At 39.0% G+C, this 25,842-nt stretch overlaps 1 protein-coding gene across 1 annotated transcript; it reads left to right on the top strand.

The window, feature by feature from the left end:
• The first annotated feature begins 4,163 nt into the window (after positions 1-4,163).
• On the top strand, positions 4,164-23,998 carry LOC120509950 (BPI fold-containing family C protein-like). The gene is given in 16 exon segments (XM_039725227.1): positions 4,164-4,180; positions 6,193-6,297; positions 8,214-8,345; positions 10,242-10,379; positions 11,100-11,163; positions 11,251-11,311; positions 11,596-11,638; positions 12,773-12,864; positions 15,254-15,420; positions 16,514-16,567; positions 17,619-17,795; positions 18,434-18,501; positions 19,917-19,959; positions 20,830-20,905; positions 21,908-21,984; positions 23,933-23,998. Coding segments are annotated over 16 exon segments (1,380 nt in total).
• Positions 23,999-25,842: the final 1,844 nt, after the last annotated feature.

Consider the following 25,842-nt stretch of genomic DNA (forward strand, 5'->3'; position numbering starts at 1 on the left):
GTAGGAACAGCCCTGCTGTCTTTCAGCAGAGTTAGGGCCCCAACAGGAAAAAGGAGACTTCAAACTTCACAGAACTATTCTGGTCTGCAGGTGAAATCTCCTTGATACATCTGAACGTGGCCATATCAGTCGCATCCAATTCCTTTTAGGGCTGGCTGTCAGAGATGTGCCACACTGGCAGCCATCCTCTGGCTTCAACGTGCCAATGAATTCCTCGGTGGAAAGGAGAGGCTTGTACTGGAGGTGGTGAAAGGAAAGGGGCTCCTGAGCTGGAACACCACTCGCTGGACCAGCGAGGAGCTGATGCTCGTTACAGTCAGCTTGGTGTCACTCACCAGCTCTTCCACCACAACAAGGGATTTCCTGAGAAGCCCCACCCTTTGCCACTGCCCGTTTTGAAGGCGTCCTTACACAGTCATCATCAAATGGGGACACATCCTGAATAAACCCTGAATAAATAAAGAGTGGGTTGCTGCTGCAGAGGGGGCTGAGAGTGGAACTGGCAGGGAAGCAGAAAGGGGAACACGTGAGGAGCACTGTGTCTTTCAGAAATTGTTTGCTCTCTCTTGAAGAGGGTTGAATCCAAAGTGTGTCATGCTGCTGCCTCAACATCATTACCATTTTCCTTTGGCCGTGCATGTCCTGCTCTGTGTCGCTCTTCAGGGTTATCCCTGTCGCAGCCACCTCCTGTTGTGGCGCTGGCTCTATGGCATCTCAGTGCTCTTTTGGAAGGGTGGAGGAGGCTTCCCTGGTGTGAGGAATGTCCACGGCTGCAGACACAGCAGAACTGCCTTTCCTGCAGCTTGCACAAGCTGAAGCGATCGTGTGACGTGAAGGGGTTCAGTTTCTCAGGAGCTGACTACAGTCATTATTAGGTAACCAGCTAGACCAAGTTACAAGTGAGGTTTTTGCTGACATTCTGTGAATTTTTCCTTTGAACTTCATGACTCATGCTATAATATAAGGTTTAGACACGTTTTCCACTCAATGTAAAGTTTAGACACATTTTCCACACAGCAGGAAAGCCTCCTAGGAAACAATTAGGATGAAAAGCTAAAATGTTTTCCTCAGCTTTCATGTCTGGCAAGTTTCAAATTTGGTGACTCAACACCACCATTATTTTTTCCTTCACGCATCATTCTAGAAGAAGGGGTTGTTATTTGTTGAGTTACAGGTTTTCTCCACCATTGTAATTTTGTCTCAGTCTGCAGGCAGGAGACTTTCGATGCCGGTATATGAAGCTGACCTCTGGCTGGGAAGGGCAACTTGTCAAAATACTACAGGAAACCTGTGTGCTTAGAGGCTCGAAAGAATGGTTGTGTACAGAGGAATTTTGACTTTCAGCGTAGTTCACTCTTATCAGAAAGAGTGAATTATTTTTAAGTCTGGTTCATTAAGATAATACACAGTATGGTGAGAAAAGAAAGCTCTTTGTCAGTAGCTGGGAACAGTTGTTGAAGACTGTGGTTTCTCTACTCAAAGTACTTTATTGAGGATGTTTCTTTTCCTCAAGGTAAGTGTGAAACACAGGAACAGAACCTGTTTCACCAAAGCTGTAAAACCCTACTGATAGCCCGTGTGGGTGCTCCTGAGTAATTTGAAATTTAAAGCTTCCTGTTGACCTAGTCCCATGGCAGAGGAGAACTACAAAATGTAAAGGTCTCTTTGGTTCAGGTACGTACCTCATGGAAATTTTTTTCCTGAAAGATGAATGTGGTAATAAAGCTGTGAGCCAGTGGACCTTTTCTGTTATTTCTCGTCATATATTTACCACTACAAATAATGTATTTTATAATATGTATAAATAAATATGTTTGTGTATATATTAACTTACGATGCTCATATTTTGAATGACAAGAGTCACACTGAAAGAGGTGATAAAGTGTGGGATGAGAAGGAGATGGGCATGAAGGCTGGAGTATCATTGGGAGATGAAGTGCCAAAGTCTAAAGTGCCATTGAAGTGTGCCAGTGGAGGAGATTCAAATAAAAGCCAGTGAAGGAAACCTCCTAAATTCTAGCAGCTTTACTGCTAGAAGGTATTGTAGAGCCCTTTATGCTAATGCTCTATACAATGAGAGGAACTCTGTATTACACCATCTCAGGTTGGCTGTCTACAGATTACTCTTAAACAGTGTCTGAGTTTGTTCATGTGGCTTTATCTTCTCTGTCTCTGATTAAAATGTGAGTGCAACTCTGCATTGCACCATCTCAGGTTGGCTACAGATTACTCTTAAACAGTGTCTGAGTTTGCTCATGTGGCTTTATCTTCTGTCTCTGATTAAAATCTTGATTGTATGGACCAAAAGACCACCGGTTTTCCTGGAGTTTGCCAGATTGCTTCAGACACTTTTAGTGGTTTTTCTTGTATCTCCATATTTTTAACAGTATCAAATTGATGGGAGTTGTGTGCTGAGCAAAAGTATTTGAAGTGGCACACTAAAGTCAGAATTTGGTATCTTTTCATTAGCACACTAAAATCACATTTCTCTGGGTGGTAAAAAGAGGCTCATTTTTTTCTTAGGGAGATCACTGCATCTACCTGTTGGGAATATGGCAGGATTGCAATTTGTGTGAACCCAGGGAAGAAGCTGCGTAGGCTGAGAGTGCCTCATGCTACTGTCAGCCCAAAAGGAAGGGAATGGTTGTACAAGGGGCTGGTGAGTGAGCCAGACTATGGGCAGAAAAGCAGAGAGGAAAGCTTAGAACAGACCTGTGCAAATGGTGGACTCAAGTCTCAATCTGGGCAGACAAATAATGCCTGCTGCATTCCTGCTCAGTGTCTCACTCTTTCTTACTCTTTCCTGTCTGTTGGGAACCACCCCTCACTTCTTAGCTGTGAGGGCAGCATGCAGGGCAGAGCCAGAACAAGGATGCTGATTTTTGTTTTTCTAAATGGACTTTGGTAAAAATGAGCCTCATAGTCCTGGCTCAGGTGCTAGGATAGGGCAGTTACAGAGCTCAGCAACACTGGCTCAATGGATCCAAACAGTGACAATGGTTTTTTCCATCAGGTCATCAGACAACTGCCTCCCAACATTGTTATCCATTGTTAACAGATTATGTGTAGGCATTGCAGCTATGCTATTTATTTTGCAGCCTGGCACAGATTAATAGTTCTCTGGCAACCCTGCTCCAAGGCCTTGAAAGCCTTTATGAAGGGCATCAGTAGTAAAGCCACACTTAGGAAAAGCTGTAGTAACACAAAGCTTCTGCAAAGCTACTGAAAAACTGAGGAGTGTCCCAGACATACTCACAGATACAACTTGTGGGGTAGGGGTGGCCATTTCCTCCTGTGGTTTCTGTTTGAAGATTTCACTGAGTAAGATTGATTGGCTGCCTCATGAGCTGGGAAGTGGACAGCATTACTTTCTACACAGAGTGCAGGAAACCATGAACAGGAGCTTCCTGGAGTTTTACTTATTCTGTGGGTATTCCCAGTAGTTGGGAAGAGGGTTCATCTGCCTTGATGTAATTTAGCAAACTCCTGTATCATTTGCTGTTTTCTTTAAGCATTCCTACCAATATATCTCTTCCATCAGTCATATATACTTCATATTCCTTTTCCCTCAAGAGGCAATCTTCCATATGGAGTATCAGTGTGTAGGAAGGGTTAAAACCCTGAGACTATTGAGTCCTTTTTTATTTGACATTGTTGAGTGAGCTGCAGAAACCATACCAGTTCTTGAGCATACTGCAGAGTAACTAGAAACAATGGAGCAAAGAAGAAACTGAAAAATCCAGTCCCAGATCTGTGATAAGAGCAGAGATATTTGGGAAACGAAAGTGTTCTTTCTGGACTTCAGGTTAGGCAGATCTATATTTGCTATTATGTTTGAGAACTGTTTGTCTTGTGTTTGTGAACTGGTGAGGTTTCTAAATGTTTGAAAGTGAAAGAAATTATTTTGTGAGTTGTAGACTGAAGAATTTTGTACAGGACCAAGGCAAGACAATGACAAAATTCCTTTTCAGATATACTCTATTCTGAGGATGGTCAGTTTAAGATAGTGTGTTTATATGGGTGTGTTAAACCTGTACAAGACAAGTATGGTGAATTTTTCTACATCAGAAGCTTACTGAGTTCTTAGGCATATTTTATCTGTAATCTTTATTGTGATTTTTATTAAAAGTTTTTGCAGACTGTTCACAAAGGAGAAACCAGACATGGTATCTACAGTCTGGTAAGTAGGATACTTCATTAGGGTGAGACAGGTACACAAACTGAAAGAAAGGAGTTTAAAATCTTTTTCTCTACTTCAAGTACTTGAACGTACTTTAATCTTTGTGAAGACAAAAAAATTAAGAGAATTATTTACATGCAGATATTGGTCTGTGCCTGCTCAATTACTGAAGATAGAAATCAGAGCAGTATGTCTGACATCTATTGTCCTCAGCAGTGCAATTGGCAGCTCTCATTTAGACTGTCAGGCAGCTGACAAGTTCCTTCTGCTTAGCTCTGTCTGCCTCAGTCATCTGAGTGACCTTGTACAATCAATCCTAGAGTCTGAGAGGGGCTTGGGAATGAAACCAAGCGTATCAGCTTTGCAGTCCAGAAGTACAGCTTGTTGGTGTGAGGAAGCAGTCTGAAATGATACTTCTTTTATTCCCTTGGCAGTTTAAGGATTAATTGTCATTTATGTACTGAACATGTACTGAACATGCTGACAGGTGACTTGACAATGGACTTGTGAGGTGAAAACTAAAAGGATTTATGCCACTGAAATGAAAGCAAGGATCAGGTCCACTTACTTGGCTGTATGAGCATTGTTTTAAAGGCTTCTGAGGAGTTGAAAAGTGCAGGGCAAACATCGATCACCCAAAGTAGTATTGATCTCCCTTGCTTTCTAGGGATCTCTGATGCCTTTAGGTTCTCAGTGTGAGCACAGGAGTTCTTGTGGCAGTCAGCATGGCCTTCCAAGTGCTGAATGAACGGACTAAGTTGGCACACCCCTGCATTAGTAGTAAGAGCAGATTAACAGTGCCCCTCCTAAAAGGTATTTCTTGTATTTGAAGAGCTTGGTGCCTGACATCCTTTCCCTTAATGTGATTGAAGGCTGAGGCAACAGATCCTGCCTTCGTGCTTCTTGCCTGCTATAAGAACCTTGAGAGAAATTCCACCTGAGGTCACTGGCTGCCTTCACTGACAGTCGTAAGAGAGCTTTAAGTTATTTCAGTGAGAGCCCATATTTTGCTTTGGAGACAGGAATTTCCAGAGAATCATAATTTACTTCTCCCTCATAAAACATGCATTTCATAAAAAGATATTCCAGTGTTACGTTATCGCAAATTTCAGTTCTTTGCTTTTCTAATACTATGGAGCCCGGCAATAAAAAAACCCCAGGTCTTTTGTATTCAGTAATTGTGAGGTCAAAAGCTAACAAACATTGGAAAGCAGGACATCATTCAGTATTAAAGTTTTAGTTATGTCTTAATCAAAGGTGAGCAGAAAGAAGGAAGGTTTGAGGAATTTGGAATAAAAAGATGCTCTGTTTGTTGACGATACATCTGTGTATATTATCAACACACAAATAGCATTGAAACGTTTGAGAAAATAGAGATTCCTTAAAGCAGGAAAGAAGGTAAAGAAATAAGTCAGATATCTGAAGCAGGCTGTAAAAGTTAAGGTGCAGTGGCAAAACACATGTACTGTGAAAGAAATGGCAAGAAATCATTTTAGAGGATTGTCTTTAAAACTCAAACAATTCCCTGTATGCAAGCAACAATTCAGACAGTTCTGCATTTGACATAACCAGCACTTCAGATGCATATGTCACTTTTTCTCTAAGTAACCTCTACATAGAGAAGTTGCCTTGCTACTTCATAACATGCTTTTTCATCCAACAGATGTGAGGCAATCTGAGGTAAAGGTGATGATCAAGTGTTTCCCAAGGTCACCCACATTGTGAATGAAGGGAGTATAAGAGTTTCAGAAACCTGACATGAGCTCTAGAATATGAAATACAACTCAGGGACACAATAATCCTAACAGATTATCTTGATCTTAGATTAAATGGTTTATATATGAGCCTAAGAGAAGTTATAGATGGGAATATTTGTAGTTGGAAGGTGATCTAGGTAAGGATCATAGAATCAGAGTGTTGCAAGAGCTATGTTAAAAATTTGGATTAAATTATTCAGCAGTGTATCTGGGCCTTCAGGTCCCTGAATCTAATCTATGTCCTCTTGTAAGCAGGAGGATTGGGATGGAGCTCCTGAAGCAAGTAGTATTGAAAGAGACTTTCCCAAGCTGGACTAGGCAAGAGAGTTTCTCAGTTGTTAAGATCAACTATGTCATTTCAAGATAAGTAAACAAAATAATTTTCAAAGTTTTATGATGAAACAGCTTTTTCTTACCACATTGCAATTATTACACAGCCACTGTTTTGTTCAGTGTAAACTTCTAGTGGTTCATCTAACTCTGCTTCTGATTGGTTTTAAAAGTACTTGTTCTGCTACACTCAGAGCTTTACAAAGCTTCTGAAGGAGCACCTTGGCTGGTTTTTCTCAGCTAGCTTGTACCAGAGTTTGAAGCAATACAGGTGTAAGCATGGCTATGATACAGCAGGGGAAATGAGTGTGAAAGAGGGCAGAATCGGTATTATTAACAATCTGCTACTGTGAAGGACCTGTAGCAGTGAAAATAATCTGTTTGTGTTTGATTAAAAAAAAAGCCAAAAAAGGGATAAGATGAAAATGTGTGGAGGGGATGATGTATCTTGGCTGATGTGCAAGGAAGATGCTTTTTACAGAATATTTTTGGATGAATTTACATCATAAATTAACATTTTAATGGGATAGGGCTCAACAAGTGTTTACTGAAGAGGAAAAGTACCAGGAATGGCCAGTAGAAAAATGGTTTTATAGAGTTTCCTACAAGTTCTCCAAATACGGAGACTAATATAGAAGCAGGTCTTTCAACAGCCTTCAATCCCACCTTCCAATGGGCTATAAACAAAAAATCAAGAGAATACAGAGCCAGACTCTTCCAAAGCTACATACCGAAACGCTGATGAGCAAAAAGCATAAGTGACATTAAGAAAAGTACTGCAGTTAGGAAAACATTCTAGGGAGCACCAGAACAAGGGCCGAAAATGTTGGGGAGTCTGCATTCTTGGATGAGTTCAATACTCAGGTGGGCAGAGTCTCTGAGTTGTTTCATCTTTGAGTAGGAGGTTGAACCAGAAAAATCTCCTGAAGTCCTATTTCAATCTAAATTATTGCATGATTTTCAAAACCCCAATTCATTCCCCCAACCATAGTTCTTGAAATTGGCAATCTTCCTGGTATATAATCTGATTTTAGCTCACAGCAATCAAGATACCTAAAGGTATCAGGCATGCCTGAGATGTTATTGGAAAGTTATGGTCATTTTAACAGAAAGTAGCTGGTGCCTTCTGCCCCAGGGAAAGCAGATTAAAGGCAGTTGTTTCAGAGATCTCTGCCAGATAGCAGGGAACAATGAGGAATATATACTGCATGATGACATGTGATATCTTTACAATGTTCAGCTCAGTTCAACACACCCATTTGCAAGACAATATCCTTGAATTTCAGAAATATTTGTTTTGGCAGGGAAATATTCAAGTAAGATTTAATTTAGAAAAATTGATCCTCTCCAGAGGCCTTTGCTTAGGCAAGGAAGCAGAATGGGAAAACAAAAACTTTGGTTGTCTTCAGCAAATTGGACATTTGGACAGCCTGAATTTATTTATAAATGTAGCATCTGACATTAAACATGGATTTATTAGTTGGCTGGCCAGAAGATTTCTCTTTTAAAAGTTTATTCTTTTTCCAGGGAAGGGTTTTTGTTACCAAAAAAAAAAAAAATCCCCCCCCCCCCCAAAAAAAAAAAAAAGTATTGTGAGCAATTGTCAGATGGTTGCATCTGGTTCTTGGTTTGCTTTACCTTGAAGAGTACCCCCCCCCCCCCCAAATCAAAACAAAACAAAATAAAAAGCACAAACAAACAAACAACAACAACAAACCACCCTGGCCAAATATCAAGGATTGTTTTTCCAAGGATGCTAGGAGGTGTAATGGTACAAGTGCCTTTCTTTCCTAAAATATATATGCATCAGCATGGGTCAGTCATTTCTAAGAAATGCTTTTACTGAAGCATAGACTTTGGCTTTTATAGCAAAAAGGTTTTCAGTGATCAGAGGTCCTTCTTAGTCTTGTGACATGCAGTGTAATAATGCCTCTTTCTGTATTCTGTAGGCTTGGAATTAATCCTGTAGATTTCCCAGAAACTTCTGCTTCCTTTATTGCTGGCATTTATCTGTCAGTGGCACAGGCTTCTGCTACAATCAGTGCAGACTGGAGAATACACACATGGCTCTAATGGGTGTAAGTTTTTTACAGAATGGAGAATACACACAAAACTGTAAGTTTTCTACAGAATGCAGTTAGGAGGGCTCTGGGAGAAGGATTGCAAATGAAATTAAGAAATATACTGGGAAAATATTTTTCAGGTCAGATATACTTTATCATTAAACTACAATCCAATGATAATCTATTTGAACAAACTTCTTAAGAAGTAAACATCCCCTGACAACTAATGTTGTTTTGTGGGGTTTTTTAAATTATTTTACCCCAGAGGTCTCTTTGGGATGTATCAGTTCAGACATTTGTTAGCATGCTCAGTTTGCCCAGGCATTGCATGAATATTCAGCACCACAGAGTTTACACTTGTTACTTTCTTTGTATGGCTGGAAGGTGACTCTATAGCTAATTAGCTCTGTTTAGTGCTGGTACAGTGTACATTGCCTTCCAAAGAGCTCCTCCTAAAGAAGGGCACTGTCACAATGCCAAACATTCAGAACTTCAGAAACTCCAGAATTTGGTTGCTATGTAAAACTGACTTAGCTTCATAAGCCTGTGCAGTGCAAGATTGTCTGTAATTACACACTGATTTTTCCACTTACATCAGCATTTTGCAATTCAATTTTAATACAATGATATTAAATAGTATAGCTTTTCTTGGAAGTGGGGAAGGCTAAAGCTTCCGGGATATCAGAAAACTTTGCAAGGTGCCATCTCTACAATTTGGGTTAATGGAGCAGCTAGTAACAGTAGGAATTGCTCTATTGTGAGCCAGATAACACAGCAAGATGAATCAACAGGCTGCAGAATTTCACAGCACAGCACGTCCTGGTTCCAAAGGAGCATGGACATGCAGTTCTGCATTCTGTCTCAGTGAGACTGGTGGCTGGAAACTGCTGTCACTGCACCTCCAGCCTCTGTTTTTTCTTCTGTTACATCACTATTGTGAAGGAAAAGATATATGAGCTGAAAAGGGCAGGTTTAAAATGGTAATGGTAATAGGAGGGACTTTGTGACTGGCAGTACTAGACACTGGTTTGATCAGGGGCAGTCTAGGGTAAAAATTAATTTTTTAGGATTACAGCTTCTTTTTCCAGGAATTTTGCTTTGCCTAAAAAAAAAAATTAAGAGGGAAGTGGAGAGACTCATGGTTTGAACTTTCTCTTGGGTGGGGTTCTTTCTTTATAGTATTGTGCCACCACTGCAGTAATGCCTCAGAAAAGAAAACCCAGGTAATCAAGATGAAAGGGTGAAAAGTGATGCTTTCACTGTCAGTTCTGTTATGGTAAATGAGGCTTTTATAAGGCTATTCCAACAACCATTCAACTCTCTATCCTACTTGGTTGTTCTACTGCTTTTGCAACTCCTAGCCATAGTCCTGATACCTACATTTACTGGAATTCAGGTTTAAAGAGATTTCTGTTGGTATCTTAGTAGGGATTTTTACAGAAAGGAGAATGAATGGGTTTGAGGCAAGACAAAAAAAAAAAATTGGAGTAATGTAAAGATCTAAAGGAGTTATTACAGGAAAGAGCAAAGTGGAACAATTACAATGTTGATAAAACTTGAGTTATATATTTATGAGCTATCTGGCTTCTGCTGTTGCAGTCCCAGAGACCTTCAGGTTGATCTGTCATGAAAAACTGGAATGTCCTGCATTTCTGTGAAATTGTGACATTTTTGTAAACTTGTCAAATCCTGCAGCACACTGAAAATTCATGTCCTGGAAACGTTTGCATATAATCTGTTTTTGAATACCAGGCATGTCCCTAAAATACTTTAATCCCTTGGAAACCCATTCTTCATTCTAGATAATAGAAGCAAGGAGCCCTTTCAAATTTGATTTACAGACTGTTTCTTAAATTGTTCCCTTACAGCAGATGTTTTCTTGACAGAGTTTGGCTTTTTTCCCCCAAGCAGCAAAGACCAAGGAGAAATTGCTGTGTCCATCTCAGAACTGCTTATTGCAGTTATCTTCAAAGTGTCACAGGACAGCACAGGCCACTTGTCCACATTGCTACACAGCTGCCAGCTGAGCACTGATAGTGCTAAAGTCAAGTGGAGGATCTAGGTATGCACAGCAAACTTCTAATTATTCAGTAGGAAGTAGCGCCATTTGTACCATAAAGGGACACTTTCCAAATTTTGATTTCTAAGGATCCAGCCACAGGATGTAATTAACTACTGAAGACTCTGAAAAGAGATTTTTAATGATCTGTTTTCAAAACCAGACTCCTTTGCTGAGTGTGTGAAGTGCAGTGAATTTACATTTCTTCCTGCATGTGCCAGCAAACAAGCTGACAGGACCTACTGCACATGAAAGCATTGACACTTGACCATATTAGAGAGTACAAGGTTGCAAATGGAAGGTTGCAGGTGTGAAAGAGATCTAGATTGATTAAGCTTTTTGACAAGCTGACCTACAATTTACAAATAAAGCTTTCAAAAGATATGAAACCATGCTTGCAGTTCTTACTATGATTTTATAGATTTTTTTTCTTCTCTTAGACAAAAAGTGGCTAATTGAGTATCATTCAATTATAAACTAACATTCACAACTTTGCAGATTACCTACTATATAGCTCTTCTGAGGCTCAGACCCCCAAGATTTGTCTGAGGCTCTCAAATTAATAAAAACAGTCAAGTGTTCAGTGTACCATATTGCTATAATTGCTTCTTGTTAGTATAAATGATAGTCATGTCCCAGTCTGACAGACTATATTTCAAAGATTTCAATCTATGGTAAGAAAACCACTGTGTCCATTTCCTTTCCTCCAGCTGGATCTACAGCTTTCTATCTGGTTATCTTTATAAGCCCATTCATACCAAATTGAATAAAAATGTAAGTTTACAAAGATGGTTTCAGTTAGCAAAGGGAGGAGTTAAAACACAGGCCCTACATTTCTGACTTGTCTCTCTTTTCATATAGCTATGCCTAAATATCAAATACAAAATCCAATTGATGGATGCCCTGCTTAGAAAACACAGGGGTGAGTTGGTGGTAGCAGTTTTTTATTAAGTAATTTTCATAGTGCTCAAAATATAACAATTTTTATTAGATGCTAAACTATTCCCATGTTCATGGTACAAAAAAAAAAAAGAAAGGAAGAAAAATACAGCCATTGTTCTGTATCTTAACATACTCCATACTGCACCCTAGAAATCTCTTGCATGCATCTTATATACAATATTCAGATTTCTTCTGTACCCATAGGTACGGAATCTTTCATGCAATCTTTCAGTCTGCCGTAATTGCCCTGTGTTATTTCTTTAGATTTTGGAGATGAGCATTTTCCTGCTGATCCTTTATGCTTTTGGTGTGTGGACGTAAGACTTGAGTTCAGTGAGGTAACAAGATGCTGCAGGCACACCATCACACAGAGCTTGCTTCTTTTCCACCAGTAACAATTCTTGTGTCATTCTTGCAGAGACATGAATACAATAGTTACCTATGTTCAAAAAGGATATAAATGTAAGATTTTCACTACTTTAATCAATGTCACAGCTTTTTATTATTGTTCTTGTCAAGGTTTTTCCCACAAAGATTGATAATATTTGGGGTTTTTTCTCAACTCAAATTAATTCAATTCCTGTAAGTAATATAATTCAAGTCATAGAGTTTGTTCCCATCCTTCACTTTTCATTGTGGATATTTCTATTATGTGCTCTGTTATTCATAAGCAGAGTAAGTAGACATTTATTTTTCCTAAAATGACCTATACCTTCCATGTGCCATTCAGTGGCAAATATAACTGAAAATCATGGTCATTGAGATAATTTTCTTACATAGCACATAATTAAACACTTCAGGTTCAAGGGCACTCCAAGTTGTGCTGTCACATCCATATTCATATTGAGAAGTTCATAATCTCTGTGTGAATTCAGCATTTCTCTTTGAACCCATCTGATTTTTATACAGTATAAACAGACCTCACAGTCCAATCAAAAATAACAATCAAATTGAGGCTGCATCCAGCACCTTTCAGAAAATGTCTCCAATCATATTGATAATGAAGCCCATGAAAAAGTTCCTTTTCTTCAACACTGATAGGCAGAAAAATGTGCTAACATCATCTTCCAAAGGATTTAGTCCTATTTAGCAGTATTTCACTAATCATATAGGAGAATTCAGTTCTCTTGTGCAAACACATAGCAAAAATGGCAACTCTTCCCTAGATTTTTCACTGCATGGGAGAGACTTCTGCAAAGTGTATTCCGTTGTGAACAGCAGGAGAACAAGGCCTAAACCAGGAGGAATCTGTGGCTTTTCCAAAGGGAATCCTCTCACTCTTTCCCTTATAATAATTTCTGTCTTTTTCTTCTTCTATCTCCCAGCATTCTTCTTCAGAGTCATCATTTCTAAATGCCTTCAACTAAGCAATAACTGTTTGTGATGTGGTTTTGTAATTAACATCTGTTTTGATTCTGTCCATCATTCTTCTTGTTTTAAGCCAGATTGACACCTTTGCACAAGTAGACTATTTCCTAGCTAGTTCTCCAGCAGTCTTCAAATCACACATTAACTTGGATTTGAAGATAATTTGTCTTTAATATCAGTGTGCTTTCTAAGACTTTTCTGCTATTTTTGAATTGATGAATTTTCTTTCACTACAGTCCTACTCAGCCTCTCCAATATTTACTTAGAAAAGCAATAAGACATTTTGGGAAATTTGGTCAGTCGTTATTTTAGAAACCAACATTTGTTAATTAACCAAAGCTATTATTTATAATTAAATTATTTCAGAGTTGAAACCCTTCAGAGGTGCTTTACAAACAGCTTAAAAGTGTTCTTAAGATACACAGCTCTTGTACTGCTGCTTGGTCTTCACCTGTTAGCAGTGATACATAATCTGTGATGGTTCCCAGTGTGATTACAGTCCAAAACTGTTTGTTTTGAGATGATTCGGCATCTTGTATGAGTACAGGTCACACCCAAAAAGAAGGCTCCTCTCAGACAGTCCTTGAGCACCACATAACAGTTCTTACCTACTTTTCACCTTTGTTGCAGGAGTGATCTCAGCAACACCCAGGTTTTTCCATCAGTTTCAACAATCCTTGTAATTCAGAGCATTCCCATGTCTCTTATCTCCCAGCATTCTTTTTCAGATTCATCATTTCTAAAATGCCTTTACTTTAACTAAACAATAACTGTTTGTGATCTGGTTTTGTAATTAACATCTCTTTTGATTTTGTCCATCATTCTTCTTGTTTTAAGCCAGATTGACACCTTTGCACAAGTAGACTATTTCCTAGCTAGTTCTCCAGCAGTCTTCAAATCACACATTAACTTGGATTTGAAGATAATTTGTCTTTAATATCAGTGTTCTTTCTAAGACTTTTCTGCTATTTTTGAATTGATGAATTTTCTTTCACTACAGTCCTACTCAGCCTCTCCAATATTTACTTAGAAAAGCAATAAGACATTTTGGGAAATTTGGTCAGTCGTTATTTTAGAAACCAGCATTTGTTAATTAACCAAAGCTATTATTTATAATTAAATTATTTCAGAGTTGAAACCCTTCAGAGGTGCTTTACAAACAGCTTAAAAGTGTTCTTAAGATACACAGCTCTTGTACTGCTGCTTGGTCTTCACGTGTTAGCAGTGATACATAATCTGTGATGGTTCCCAGTGTGATTACAGTCCAACACTGTTTGTTTTGAGATGATTCGGCATCTTGTATGAGTACAGGTCACACCCAAAAAGAAGGCTCCTCTCAGACAGTCCTTGAGCACCACATAACAGTTCTTACCTACTTTTCACCTTTGTTGCAGGAGTGATCTCAGCAACACCCAGGTTTTTCCATCAGTTTCAACAATCCTTGTAATTCAGAGCATTCCCATGTCTCTAGAACAGACTCCAGTTAAGATGTGCCAGAGCTGATTTTGTTCAAGCAACTATTACCACACACAAAAAACTTTGCAAGCAGGACATACACAGCTTTAAAGAACTAAGCATTACTTATCAGCTACTGTCACTGTATTGAATTCATAGGCTGAGCTTTAATACATGGACATCCCAGTGGGACACAGGATGACTCTTCTAAGTCAGTTAAGGAAGTTATTCAGTGCTCATTGGAACAGGCTGGTTCTTGATGGTTATAAGTTGTCTTCTTCCAACTTCCAGCTTGTTTTTTAGGGTTTTATACCTTTCCATGCCAGTGTTTTTCCTACTGAATCTTCCAGCTACTAACACTCACAGTGTCAGTAACTACACTATCTACTGTCTGTATTACTCTTCTTTAATGCCATGGCCTCATACCCTCTCACATTTTAATAATCATTTTCTTAGTATACCTGTGCAGCACCCAAAATAAGTCTGGGAGAATTGGCAGCTGGGCCAGGACTAGGTGTTAGGTGATAGAAAAGGCCCTTTTGTGTCCCTGTCCTAAGCAACTTCCAGTGCTTTTCAGGAGTGCCTGAAGATTTTCCTGAAATGTCACCCTCAGCATTAAATTTTAAAAAATGTCTTTGCTACAAGAGAAATAAAACTGTGGTCCAGAGAATTTTTTGTGTGTGTGTGTGTCTTGTACCTGCTGTTCAGAATACTCACTAGAATGCTCAAATTAAAACTCTGAAAGCATGGCACCCAGATTTTCTTTGATTCCTGTATTTTTTTAAAAGAGCCATAATTCGCTGATTTTTAAGGCATAATACAAACTTATTTGCTTAGCTCAAGGTTTCTTTCGTGTCAAGCTTTTCTTCAGACTAGGAAAAATGTTTCTGTTCAACCACTGCTAATGCATTCTAACAGATAAAAATGTTTCAACTAGAAATATTTGATTATGACTTCTTGCAGGGCATAGTAAGAGAGATTAATGACATTCAGTTTGTCATAATTCAAAGTAGTCAAAGTTCCTCTCAGACTTCAATCCAAACTTGGCAACTCTAGGCAAAGAATGACAGAATGAACAATGACTTCTTGCAGGGCATAGTCTATCCAGTAGGAAATCACACAGACCCTCCCTTTGTGCCAGTTCCATTTGCTCTCCCAAACCAGGATGATTCCATTCTATATCTGGGAGTCTCCAATTATTTTCTTAAGTCTGCTTCACTGCCTCACTACAGAGCAGGGGCCTTTAACATCACTATCTCCAAAGAGGTGAGTATGATTTGCTTGTAATAGAATCACGAATATTAGCAAGATGGATAATCAGCAAAGACTAATACCTTATGTTTGCCATTTCACATAGATTTGGGTCGTACTTACACCACTTGTAAGAGAGATTAATGACATTCAGTTTGTCATAATTCAAAGTAGTCAAAGTTCCTCTCAGACTTCAATCCAAACTTGGCAACTCTAGGCAAAGAATGACAGAATGAACATCACAAAGTTGGTGTGCCAAGAGTGGCAAAAGGAATCTAAAAAAGCTTTTCTCAGCATGGATTCCACATAGAAAAGGCCCTCTCAGACTTCAATCTGAACTTCTTGGCAGCTCTAAGCAAAGAATGACAGAATGAACATCACAAAGTTGGTGTGCCAAGAGTGGCAAAAGGAATCTAAAAAAGCTTTTCTCAGCATGGATTCCACATAGAAAAGGGCAAGACAAGATAAAATCTACTAAAGCCCCAGTCTGCTGTACAGTGGCCCATGATAAATGTATTGGCTGTGCTGAGAAACTAGAATAAATCCTCAGACTTAGGAGAGCAGCAGAAAGAAGCAAGCAGAAGGTACAAGCAATTAAGCTTTCCTCTGTGGTTGAAGAACACACAGAACCTCTCAGAAATGCCAGTTTCCACAATGGCATTTGTAGTCAGGGTTTCCAATACGTTTTGCTAACTGTAGCAATGCTAAGAGGGTCTTTATGAAAACGGGTGACACAAATGGTACTACTAAATGTCATCACAGTGGTTAGCAGCAAAAAGGCAAATGAGATTTTTGAGTCCTTGCCTCTGACATATTCAGTGTATTTCATCTGAGAAAGTCTCAGAGGCAGAAGTAATGTCTTTTCTTTCAAAGAATAATACTTGTTTACTGGTATATGCTCCTGAATCAAGTCCATGAGAAATCTGTCTTCTGTCCCAAAGAGCACTGGGGGTTCCTTAGAAATCATTCTGGGGCAAGAAAATACTAAATCAAAACATGGATTATCTAAAACTAAAATAAATGGGATGTGTTGGGTTTGGTTTTTTTTACCCCCAAGGAAAACCTAATTTTCAAGCTGATAAAATTACCTAATTTATTTTGTTTACAGCTTGATAGTACTTTTAATCTAAACATTTCCCTACTCAGACATTTTATTTCTGAGGTGAGTACTTTATTGTACAGCTATTTTAAGAAAAAGCAGTATCTAATGTTTTCTATGGATGTTATCTGTGTACTAGCTCATTTGCAAAAGCTGGGAGGAGACAAGAAAACTGGTCTATTTTTAGTGCAAAATTCAAACTTACATGTCTACCCCATGATAACTCTTCCTAACTATATCATACTGCACTTTAGTAATTCTCTACTCTTCTGAGGGCTAGATTTGCTCTCAGTCTTTGAAACAGTTAAAAAGAATAAGTGGTAGCCATCTGTCAGATCAGTCTCCTTTCATTCCTCTTCAAGGTAATGGTATCTCTGCTATTGGTAGCCTGACTTCTCTTTGCAAAGATTCCTGACTTCTGACTCCTGAAGATTATAAACAATGGGAAATAATAGTCATGAACCTATAAATGTGATGCAATAAATTAAGATACTATGAAATGCTTTAAAAATATGGCAATATTTACTATAAGATAATGAAATTCAGAATCTGCATTGCAAACTGAAGCTTTGTCCTCTAGGAGTTTCTCAAACTTTTCAAAAGCTTGGCTTTTTTGAAAGGCTGTCAACTTTTCCAATTTCTTCATGTCGTTAAGGTGATTAATTTTTTTTTCTGGAATCACTAATTTCCTTCAGTTATTTAACATACTAATCTCTTTCTCTTAAAATATGTTTTTCAGGAATAGCCCCTAAATTGTTTCTCTCTATATGTTCAGTATCAGTGAATTTATAACTTCATTTGCTTTATCGTCTCTGAGACTCAGAGTATATGCAATGCTAATTTTATCACTTCAGTTGGTGTAATGAAAATGAAGCTTTTTTCATATTGATTTATTACAAGAGGATTGGTGAATAGCACCTGATTATGATGCAGCTATAGGAACTGTAGCTTGAGAAAAGCTTAACTCTGCCCTCAGCAGTTTTTTCCTCTTTGAACCTGCACAGATTGCTTGGAGTTACACAGCAGTGGGCCCAGCTGAGGCTGGTGCCTATATCACCTCCTGCAGTCAGTTTAAATGCAGGCAGATGTGTCCTACAGATCACTGCCTGTGTAGAAGGGTTTGTCTTGGAGTTACACAGCAGTGGGCCCAGTGCTGCTGAGGCTGGTGGCTATATCACCTCCTGCAGTCAGTTTAAATGCAGGCAGATGTGTCCTACAGATCACTGCCTGTGTACAAGTGTTTGCTGTTCTGCCAAATTCAACCACCCAATACATCTTTGCAGGGAATCTAGTAAGTAACAGGAGCTAGAAGATAACATTCATAACATTCAGTGCTGGGGCTGAACAAATCACACACTTATCTTCCTGGTCCTTTGAAAATCTTAGAGATTAGCATAAAATAGCATATACTGGTCTGCCACAAATATGCACACTGTTTTGTTGCATTTCACAGAAAGGAAACACGCCACACATTGTAGAAGTTAATAGATTTAATAGGCAGGTGCAGAGAGCCCTTTTCTCCATGTGGGAGGTTGAGTAACTATTCAAGAATAAATTGTAATACATAAAAATGTTACTGTCTGATGCCCAGTGTTCCTAACCTCTGAGTTATGAAATAGTTCAGTGTGTCCCCAGACATCTTTTCATTAGATTGCAAGTGAATCAATTATGTCAGCCATGCAAGGACTTAAATGATTCTAATGATAAAGAGGCAATCAGGGCAGTGTTATCACTCTGTTCACTCAATCCCAGTTGCTGGCAGAAAGCAGCAAATTCACAAAGGATTTCACAATCTATATGTATTGACCACAAAAAAAGTTTAGACAATGTGTTTCCAATCACTAAAGCAATTGCATTTCTGCCTGTATCTAAGACAGTATCTGTCTGTGCATTCAGTCACAGAAGAATGCTTTGTTTTTTTCCCTGCAGACAGCCAGTACCAGAGCCAAATTGACTATAAGCAAACAGAAGTTGACTATCTCATTACTTCTGAAGAGGTAACCAAGAAAAATTCAGAAAGAAGCATTAATTATCCCTACATTAGGCTACAATAGAACTTGTGTCAGCCTGACTGTTCTTGTTTCACCATGAGGAAAATATTAGTTACCTTCTTTCTTATAGGAGCTCCAAGATACTTTCAACTGGTTAGTCTAAATCTTCAAGATTAAATACAATAATACTGTGGAACAGCCATGTCTCTTGTGCCCCATGATGCTCCCCTTTTCTGAAACTTAAATACTTTTCCAGATGACAACATTCAATTTATTGGTTATCTTGAAGGCATCTGTTTCAGTCTGTGTTGGTGTCTTGGTTTGGTGTTGGAGAATCAATTTCAGTAGTTTACCCAAAACCCTCCGAATGTTGCTGCAAAGTCTGAGCATCATAAACAGAAGTGCTGGAGTGCACTCCACACAGGACCACTGTCCCTATAGTTCTCCATATGCCTTCATGAGAGGGGCAGGAAAAAGTGAGACTACACAGCACACACTGCAGCAGCATGTCATGAAACAAATGAGACTAGGAAGGTGTCTCTGGTTTGAATCAAAGCTCGGAGTGTTTTAGATTTCACTTAGGTCTTGCTGGGTTTGTGGTTACCTGTAGTTGTGCTTGTTCTCAGCTATCTTACAACAAATTTTACTCACACTTCAAGTAGGGCTGGGTTTACAGCCCCTTTCTCCATAAATGCACCTGATGGGTAGAAGCAGACTTTCAGACAGGTAGCCCACATCAGTGTTTCTTCATGTTAGCTCTGTACATCAAGCTGGGTTAGAATTCCAGAATTTATGACAATTTTTAATCTATTATAATTTCATTAAAGAAAAATGTGAGCAGGCTTTTCTTAGTTTTGGTCACTGGACCTTTTAACAGGAAAAGAGGACTTAGAATCATCAGAGCCTGTCAGTATAAATTTAAGAAGTAATGGTCCTCACTTAGAGCTTTTGATACAAAAATGTGTTCTCCTGTTCTTCAAAACTTTGTTTTTCCCCAGGAATATATGTATAGTGAACCAAGGATTCCATACAGGCATCAGTGGAAAAAGTTAGCAAATCGTAATAGTTAGAAATGGACATGAGTTTTTTCAAATCATAATGAATATTTGACAAGGGTGTAGTTCAGTCATTCCAGGAAATTACTATTCCAGAAAAATTTGATTTCCCAAGTCTTATAGTCACAGCACTGGACTACACATGACCATAGGAGGAGATTAGTAACAGAAATAGCCTGGTGATTCTAGAACTCATTTGTAGTTGTGCGAGTTTTAATTAAAAGTTGTTGGGAATTGAAGAGCCTTTGTCAAAGTTAAATATGTGAATCACCATGAAATAAGTATGAATTCCACAAATGAATCTTCAAGCAGTGTGCATAACTTGTGCCTCTAGTGAATCCTCTTCTTTTACTTTTTTTACTTCAGGTTCCAGTTCTCCCTGCTGCACTCCAGTCTTGGCTTCCCTGACGTAAGTTGATGGTTTCAGTGCCTAGGAAAGGCAGCTGAGCCCTTCAGAGACAAAAGAAATTCTTCTGAACTTATTGTGAACAATTATTTGTTGGTCTTGGGGATATCATCTGCCACCGCTCTTTGTGTTTTGAAACTCTATATTCTCTGCTTTTCTTTTTCATTTCAGTAAGTGTTTGGGTTTTTTCCTTATCAGATGCTCAAAATGTTATATAATCTGCCTAGGTTCAGACAGGATTCACAGATGAATGGAGAATGTGTAGTAGTTGAAGTGAATACAAAATCAGGCTTAAGCTCCATTTCAGGAATTATCTTAAAGCACTTCAACCAAATACAATAAAAACAGGAGATTTAAAAGGGAATAAAAAACCACAATTCCACTATTTTGATCACTTACTGTAAACTTGGAAATGCTCAGTGAGACTGTGCAGCAACTCAGTCCAACCCACATCTTTAAGTAAAGGGAAAGACACTAATCAAAGTGGCATTAAGACAGAGCATAAGCACAGGACAGTTCTTCCATCCAGAGATCAGTTCACTTCTGAGAACTGAGTCCTGCCGGCTGAAATGAGGTTTAGCATATTTCATTCCTAAAGCTAAGGTTCATCCCAGGTACTTAACATAAAGAAAAAAACCCGTTCAATTTAATTCATGACATGAAAGAAACATGGACACCTCTTTGCCATGTATGTTTTGCATTGTTCACCTGCAACTTAAACCAAATTTTTTTTTTTTGCCTGAGATTTTCTCTGTCAAGCTCTGCTCTGATCGTTTTGTTTGTAATTTTGGTCCTAGCCCTCCATTTTCCTCATCAAGCTACAACCTCATAGACATCAGGCACTAATCAGCAAATGTGCTTTTTCCCTCACAGCAGAAGTCACTGGTGGAGAATTTTCTGTCTTATGTTTTACAGAGAATAATGATTCCAGTAATCAATGATAAGGACTGTAGCCAGTTCCTAGGCACAGCTGTTGGGAAAGCAAGACTGAAACCATAAAAGGGAGTGTCCAACTTTTAGAGACTCTGTCACCATTTGGTGACAGCTGGGCAGGTTTACTCTGTGCTGGACTTCGATCCTGGTCATTCAGCCCTATGGATCAGGGGCTGGCACAGAGTAAGTGTCTGCTCCCTTTCAAACACTGGGCTAGGCTTCCATTTTCACTGAATGCAGTGTGGCAGCAGAGCTGAGACTGGCTTGAGTCTTGTCCTGACAGAGTCAAGCCATGACCAGAGAATGGCCCAAACTGAGGAAGTGCAGAGCACACTTGCATCTTTGGGCTTCAGGGTAACATCTCCAACTTTATCACCTCTCTCTGCCTTTGTGCTTCCACTGCTGCCACAGGTAGGACTGAGTAGAAAATCAGTTCTGTGGGATGCAGGGAGTAAGGGACAAGGAACAAGGGGGTGATGGCAGAGAGAAGCAGTGGGAGGGTACAGAAGGTGCCTCTGAGGTGAACAGAGGTGAGAAGACTGCTGAGGAAAAAGGTGAGATATCAATGAGAAGAAAAGAAAGAATGAAAGGGTGGGAATCAAAAGTCAGATGTTTAGAAAAGCAAATAAGAAAAAATCTGGGGTTTGATCCAGGAATATGAGAATAAGAGGAACCCACAGGCTGAATGAGGCTGAGAGGATCAAGTAGAGAAGAAAATAAAGATGGACAGTAAGTCAGAATGGAAAACAGCAGAAACCAGATTTTTAGGGAGAGATACTAGAAGAGGAACAAAGGCAGGCAGATCCTAGTGTCAGACAGCTGAGAGATTGTAAGAGGTTTATATACAACTTTTTTTGCATGGTTTTTTACCTTTTAGTACATATGAATAATAGCTCCCTTGAGAGACTGACAGCTAATTAAAGGGAAATTGCAAACAAATTGAGTTCCTTGAGAAAGATGCTTCTGAAGTGCATTTTATTATTACTTTCAAATCTATTTATATTTGTCCTTTTTGAAGATAAATTAGGGAAAGGATTTCCTCTTCTTAATTTCACCCACACTAACCTGACTGGACCTGTAACAAAAATTAATCAGGTGAGAAACCAAATTTCCTCTTATAGAATATTGCTTTTGTTTCAGGCCTGTGAATTGGTGCATTTTTTAGTGGTGGGTAGATCTTAATGTTGTCAATAGTAAAAATTTCACTATACATTGGATATAACATGCAATCTCTGACCCCAAAATGACCCCCCACTCCTAGCAGCTGTAGGTTTTAAAGGGCCCACCATCCTTTTGGGGCGCCATCATGGGGACATGACAAGGTCAGCACTACTATCCCCAGCAGGGCTTAGGAGCATGGAGTGCCTGAGTCCTCATTTCTCTGACCATTCTCTAAGAAGGCTCATGAGCAGAGTGCCTCTGTGGCACATGTTGCTCAGTCTTTTGGAGAGTTGTATTAACCTACATCAGAGCCCATTCCTACCCTAAAGTTAACTAAAGTTCAGGAGGCACAAAGCCACTCTTGCCTCCTGCCCTGCTGAGGGTTTTACCATGGGAACAAGTCCCAGAGTACTGTACCTGAATAGGTTCACATGAATTTAAGGTGGGTTAAAAAACATTTTATATGTTTTTCTTTCATTAGGGTCATCTGGTTATTTGCACTCATGTTCACTATCACCTGGAGGGTGAGGAGGACCTTCACAGCCACTCCTGATGTCCTTTGCTTTTAAAGAACAATAAGAGAAAAATGTAGTCTTCCTTCTGCTGTCTTATAGAGAGTAGATGCTATAACATTAGAAGCATGGCTTTTCATCATTATTTTTAATGTTTTACTAAAAATTTCTTAAGCACTTTTCACAAAGCAAACCTGTTGTTTTTAAGTACAGTGAGTGTAGCTAATTATTATTGATGCTTTGGAAAACTTGCTGCAGCCTGATGAGAAGGAGTGACTGGTTCTTTTCACTAGATTTGCAGACAATACATTTTCTTAATATTAAAGGCCAGTTCTTGCATAATTCAATTTATCTCCATTAGTGTTAGCAAAACTTTGTGTATGGAGTGAGACCTTATCCTTTGTAAGAATTTCACAGTTTGTCCCTTTGTAACTGGACACTGAGAGTGGGAATGAATCTACAAATCTCAGTGAATTGCCATTTAATTATAGAATCATAGCATCTAGTTCAGACACTGGCTCAAAACAGGACTAATTAGATGAGGTTATTGAGCATGGTGTCCAGTTGAGTCTTGAACCCCTCCAAGAATGAAGATTCCACAATCTCTCAGGACAATCTGTTTCATTATTTAACTACCTTTAAAGTAAATTTTTTCCATAGTATCTAATCAGTATTTCCCATGTTCCAGTATGTTCTGTGGCCTTTTGTACTTTCACTACACACTTCCCAGAAGAGTCTGGCTCCATTTTCTCAGTAGTCTCTGCAAAATTTGCAGGTAACAAAATGGCCTTTCAAGCCCTCTCTTCTCCAAGGTGAGCGATCTAATCTCTCAGACTCTCCTTGTACTTCATGTTCTCCAGCCCCCTTGGCTGCACTTGCTGGTGCAGTCCAGAGGACAAGCCTTGCTAATAAAAGTGGCCTTTTCTATGTCTTTTGTCACTAGTCCCCCATCATACTGAGCAATAAGCCCACATTCATCTTCTGCTGTCAGTGTTCTTACAGAAACTTTTCATGTTGTCCTTCAGCTCCAACTGAACTATGGTTTTCCTGATTTCATTCTTATGTGTGCAAACAAAATGTCTGTGTTCTTTTCAAATAGCTGGTCTCAGTTTCTGTCTTCTGCATGCTTCCTTTCTGTGTTTAGGTTCACTCAGGAGCTCCATGTTCTCCATGCTGGCTTTCTGCCACAGTTGCTGAACTGTCTGAACATTCTAATGGCAGTTCTTATGCTCTGAGACAGCTGCCCTTGAAGATTAGCCAGCTCTTCTGGGCCTCTGCTCTCCAGGGCAACTTCCCACAGATCCTGCCAAGCAGGTCTCATCTGAAGTCTATGGCTGTAATTCTGTTCTTTGTCTTGTTGCTTCTCCCAGGATCTGAAACCTGACAGTCTCATGCTCCCTGCAGCCGAGGCTGTCCTTGGTCTCTGTATCATATAGAAGTTGTTTGATTGTGGGTAGCTGCAGCTCCTCAAGGGTATCAATCTTCAAATAATTCCATACTTCTAATATCTGTAAAATGGAAGCTGTATTTTTTCTTTTATCAGTGTCAACAGAGACATTCAACTAGGAGACATTAAAAGTGTTTGGAAAGAAAAACTATTCTACAAAAGTCACACTGCAGAAAGTTCAGTTCAGGATAGAAACGTGGCTTGCATAGTTTGAGCTGAATCAGTTTATTTATCCAGCTGGCTGATAGAATACTATAGAAAAGGCATCCTGAAACCAAATAACAGTAAGTTATAGCAGGGCTTCCAATTCTTTGTGTTCTTTGGTAGGTGAAGAGTGACTAGAAAAAGAATACAAGAAGAACTCCAAAGAAATGGAAAGAAATTAGATTGGTGTCCCTCACTGATATCAGAAAATGTATAGAAGTTTATGTAACTGAGGGTGTGAGTTATATTCATCATCAGTTGCCAGAGATACAAATAATTAAATTATTATGCATGTGATGCCCTTCGGTGACAAGTGTCTCTACCTTTTCTATTCATGGATTGCACAATGAAGTGACTCAGGTTTTCCAGCAAAGTGCCCCATGCCTGGGGGCATTTGCTTGTTACTTGCAATATAATTGATTAAATCACCTCCTTGACAAGCCAAGTAGTGCTGGTTAGCTGAAGTACTGCTTAACTGGATAAGAAAACAGAAGAAATAGAAAATATTGACTGCAAGGACTTAATACTATATATTTGTACCAGATATATATACACTGTGGTGTCTGTGTGCATTTATATATATATGTGTCATAATAAAAATACTATATTGTTTATGGTTTCCTGTATCCTGAGCAATTTCAGACAGATGGGACTTGTTTTCCATCTGTTTTTCATACCAATGGCACATTAATTTACTTATTTTACAGTACAAACATGGCTATGAATATCTGTCCTGTGGGAATTCTCACTGGGGTTTCCTCCTCATCTGAAAAACCAGTGCTGAAACCATCTGCCACAAAGGCAGCATGCCACCCCAAACTCCGTGTTCTGGCACCTGAGCACCCCCAGCCTACAGTTTATATTGTCCTCTGCTTATCCCTAAATGAAATTTAACACATTTTACCTGGGAGATCCAAAATAGCTTGGGATGTGGTTATCAGAGGCCACTCCCTGGGTGATACCACTGAAGGTGATAGCAATTGTCTCTCTTCAAGCCCAGAGCTCTTTCCTTTAAATGATGGGTTCATGGCTGCAGAAGGTCTTCCCTGCAACATCCTCAGCCCTGTGGTCTGCTACAGCAAAGGTCTTGTCTTCAGCCTTCAGAGGAGAGGTATGGAAACAAATACATGGTGATTATGCTTTGTCAAGGAGTGGCTTTATTGGGAAGTGATAGATGTAGCTAAATCTGGTTAAATTTTGAGATTTTAAAGTATGAGAACTATGCATGTGCCAAAACCACATTTCCTTCCTTTGTTTTTGTTCTACATATGAAGTGTGTTTCTTTCATCTTTCAATATTTGTTAGTTAAAATTCAAAAAGAAAATACTAGTTATACTAAAAGGCAAAGATGTTCTGCAGGATTGTTTGAAACTGTTAAAAAATTAAGTCAATATTCTCTCATAATTTTGGAGATTGCTTATATTGTGATCATGACTGAAAATATTCTAGTCATTTGAGATATATTGTTACCTCTGGTAATGAAGCAGCTAGTGAAAGATGCAGCAATTTCAAAACTATTTTTCAGGTATTAGGGAAGAGGCAATTGTCTGCTTATAGATGGTTTAATTTCAGCTCTTCAATAGCCCTGTGGTAACTAAAGAAATTTTATCTGTAAAAGTAATGCTAGAA

This window comes from Passer montanus, unplaced genomic scaffold (assembly GCF_014805655.1).
Source record: "Passer montanus isolate IOZ18808 unplaced genomic scaffold, ASM1480565v1 scaffold55, whole genome shotgun sequence".
In the NCBI taxonomy this organism is placed as follows: Eukaryota; Metazoa; Chordata; class Aves; order Passeriformes; family Passeridae; genus Passer; species Passer montanus.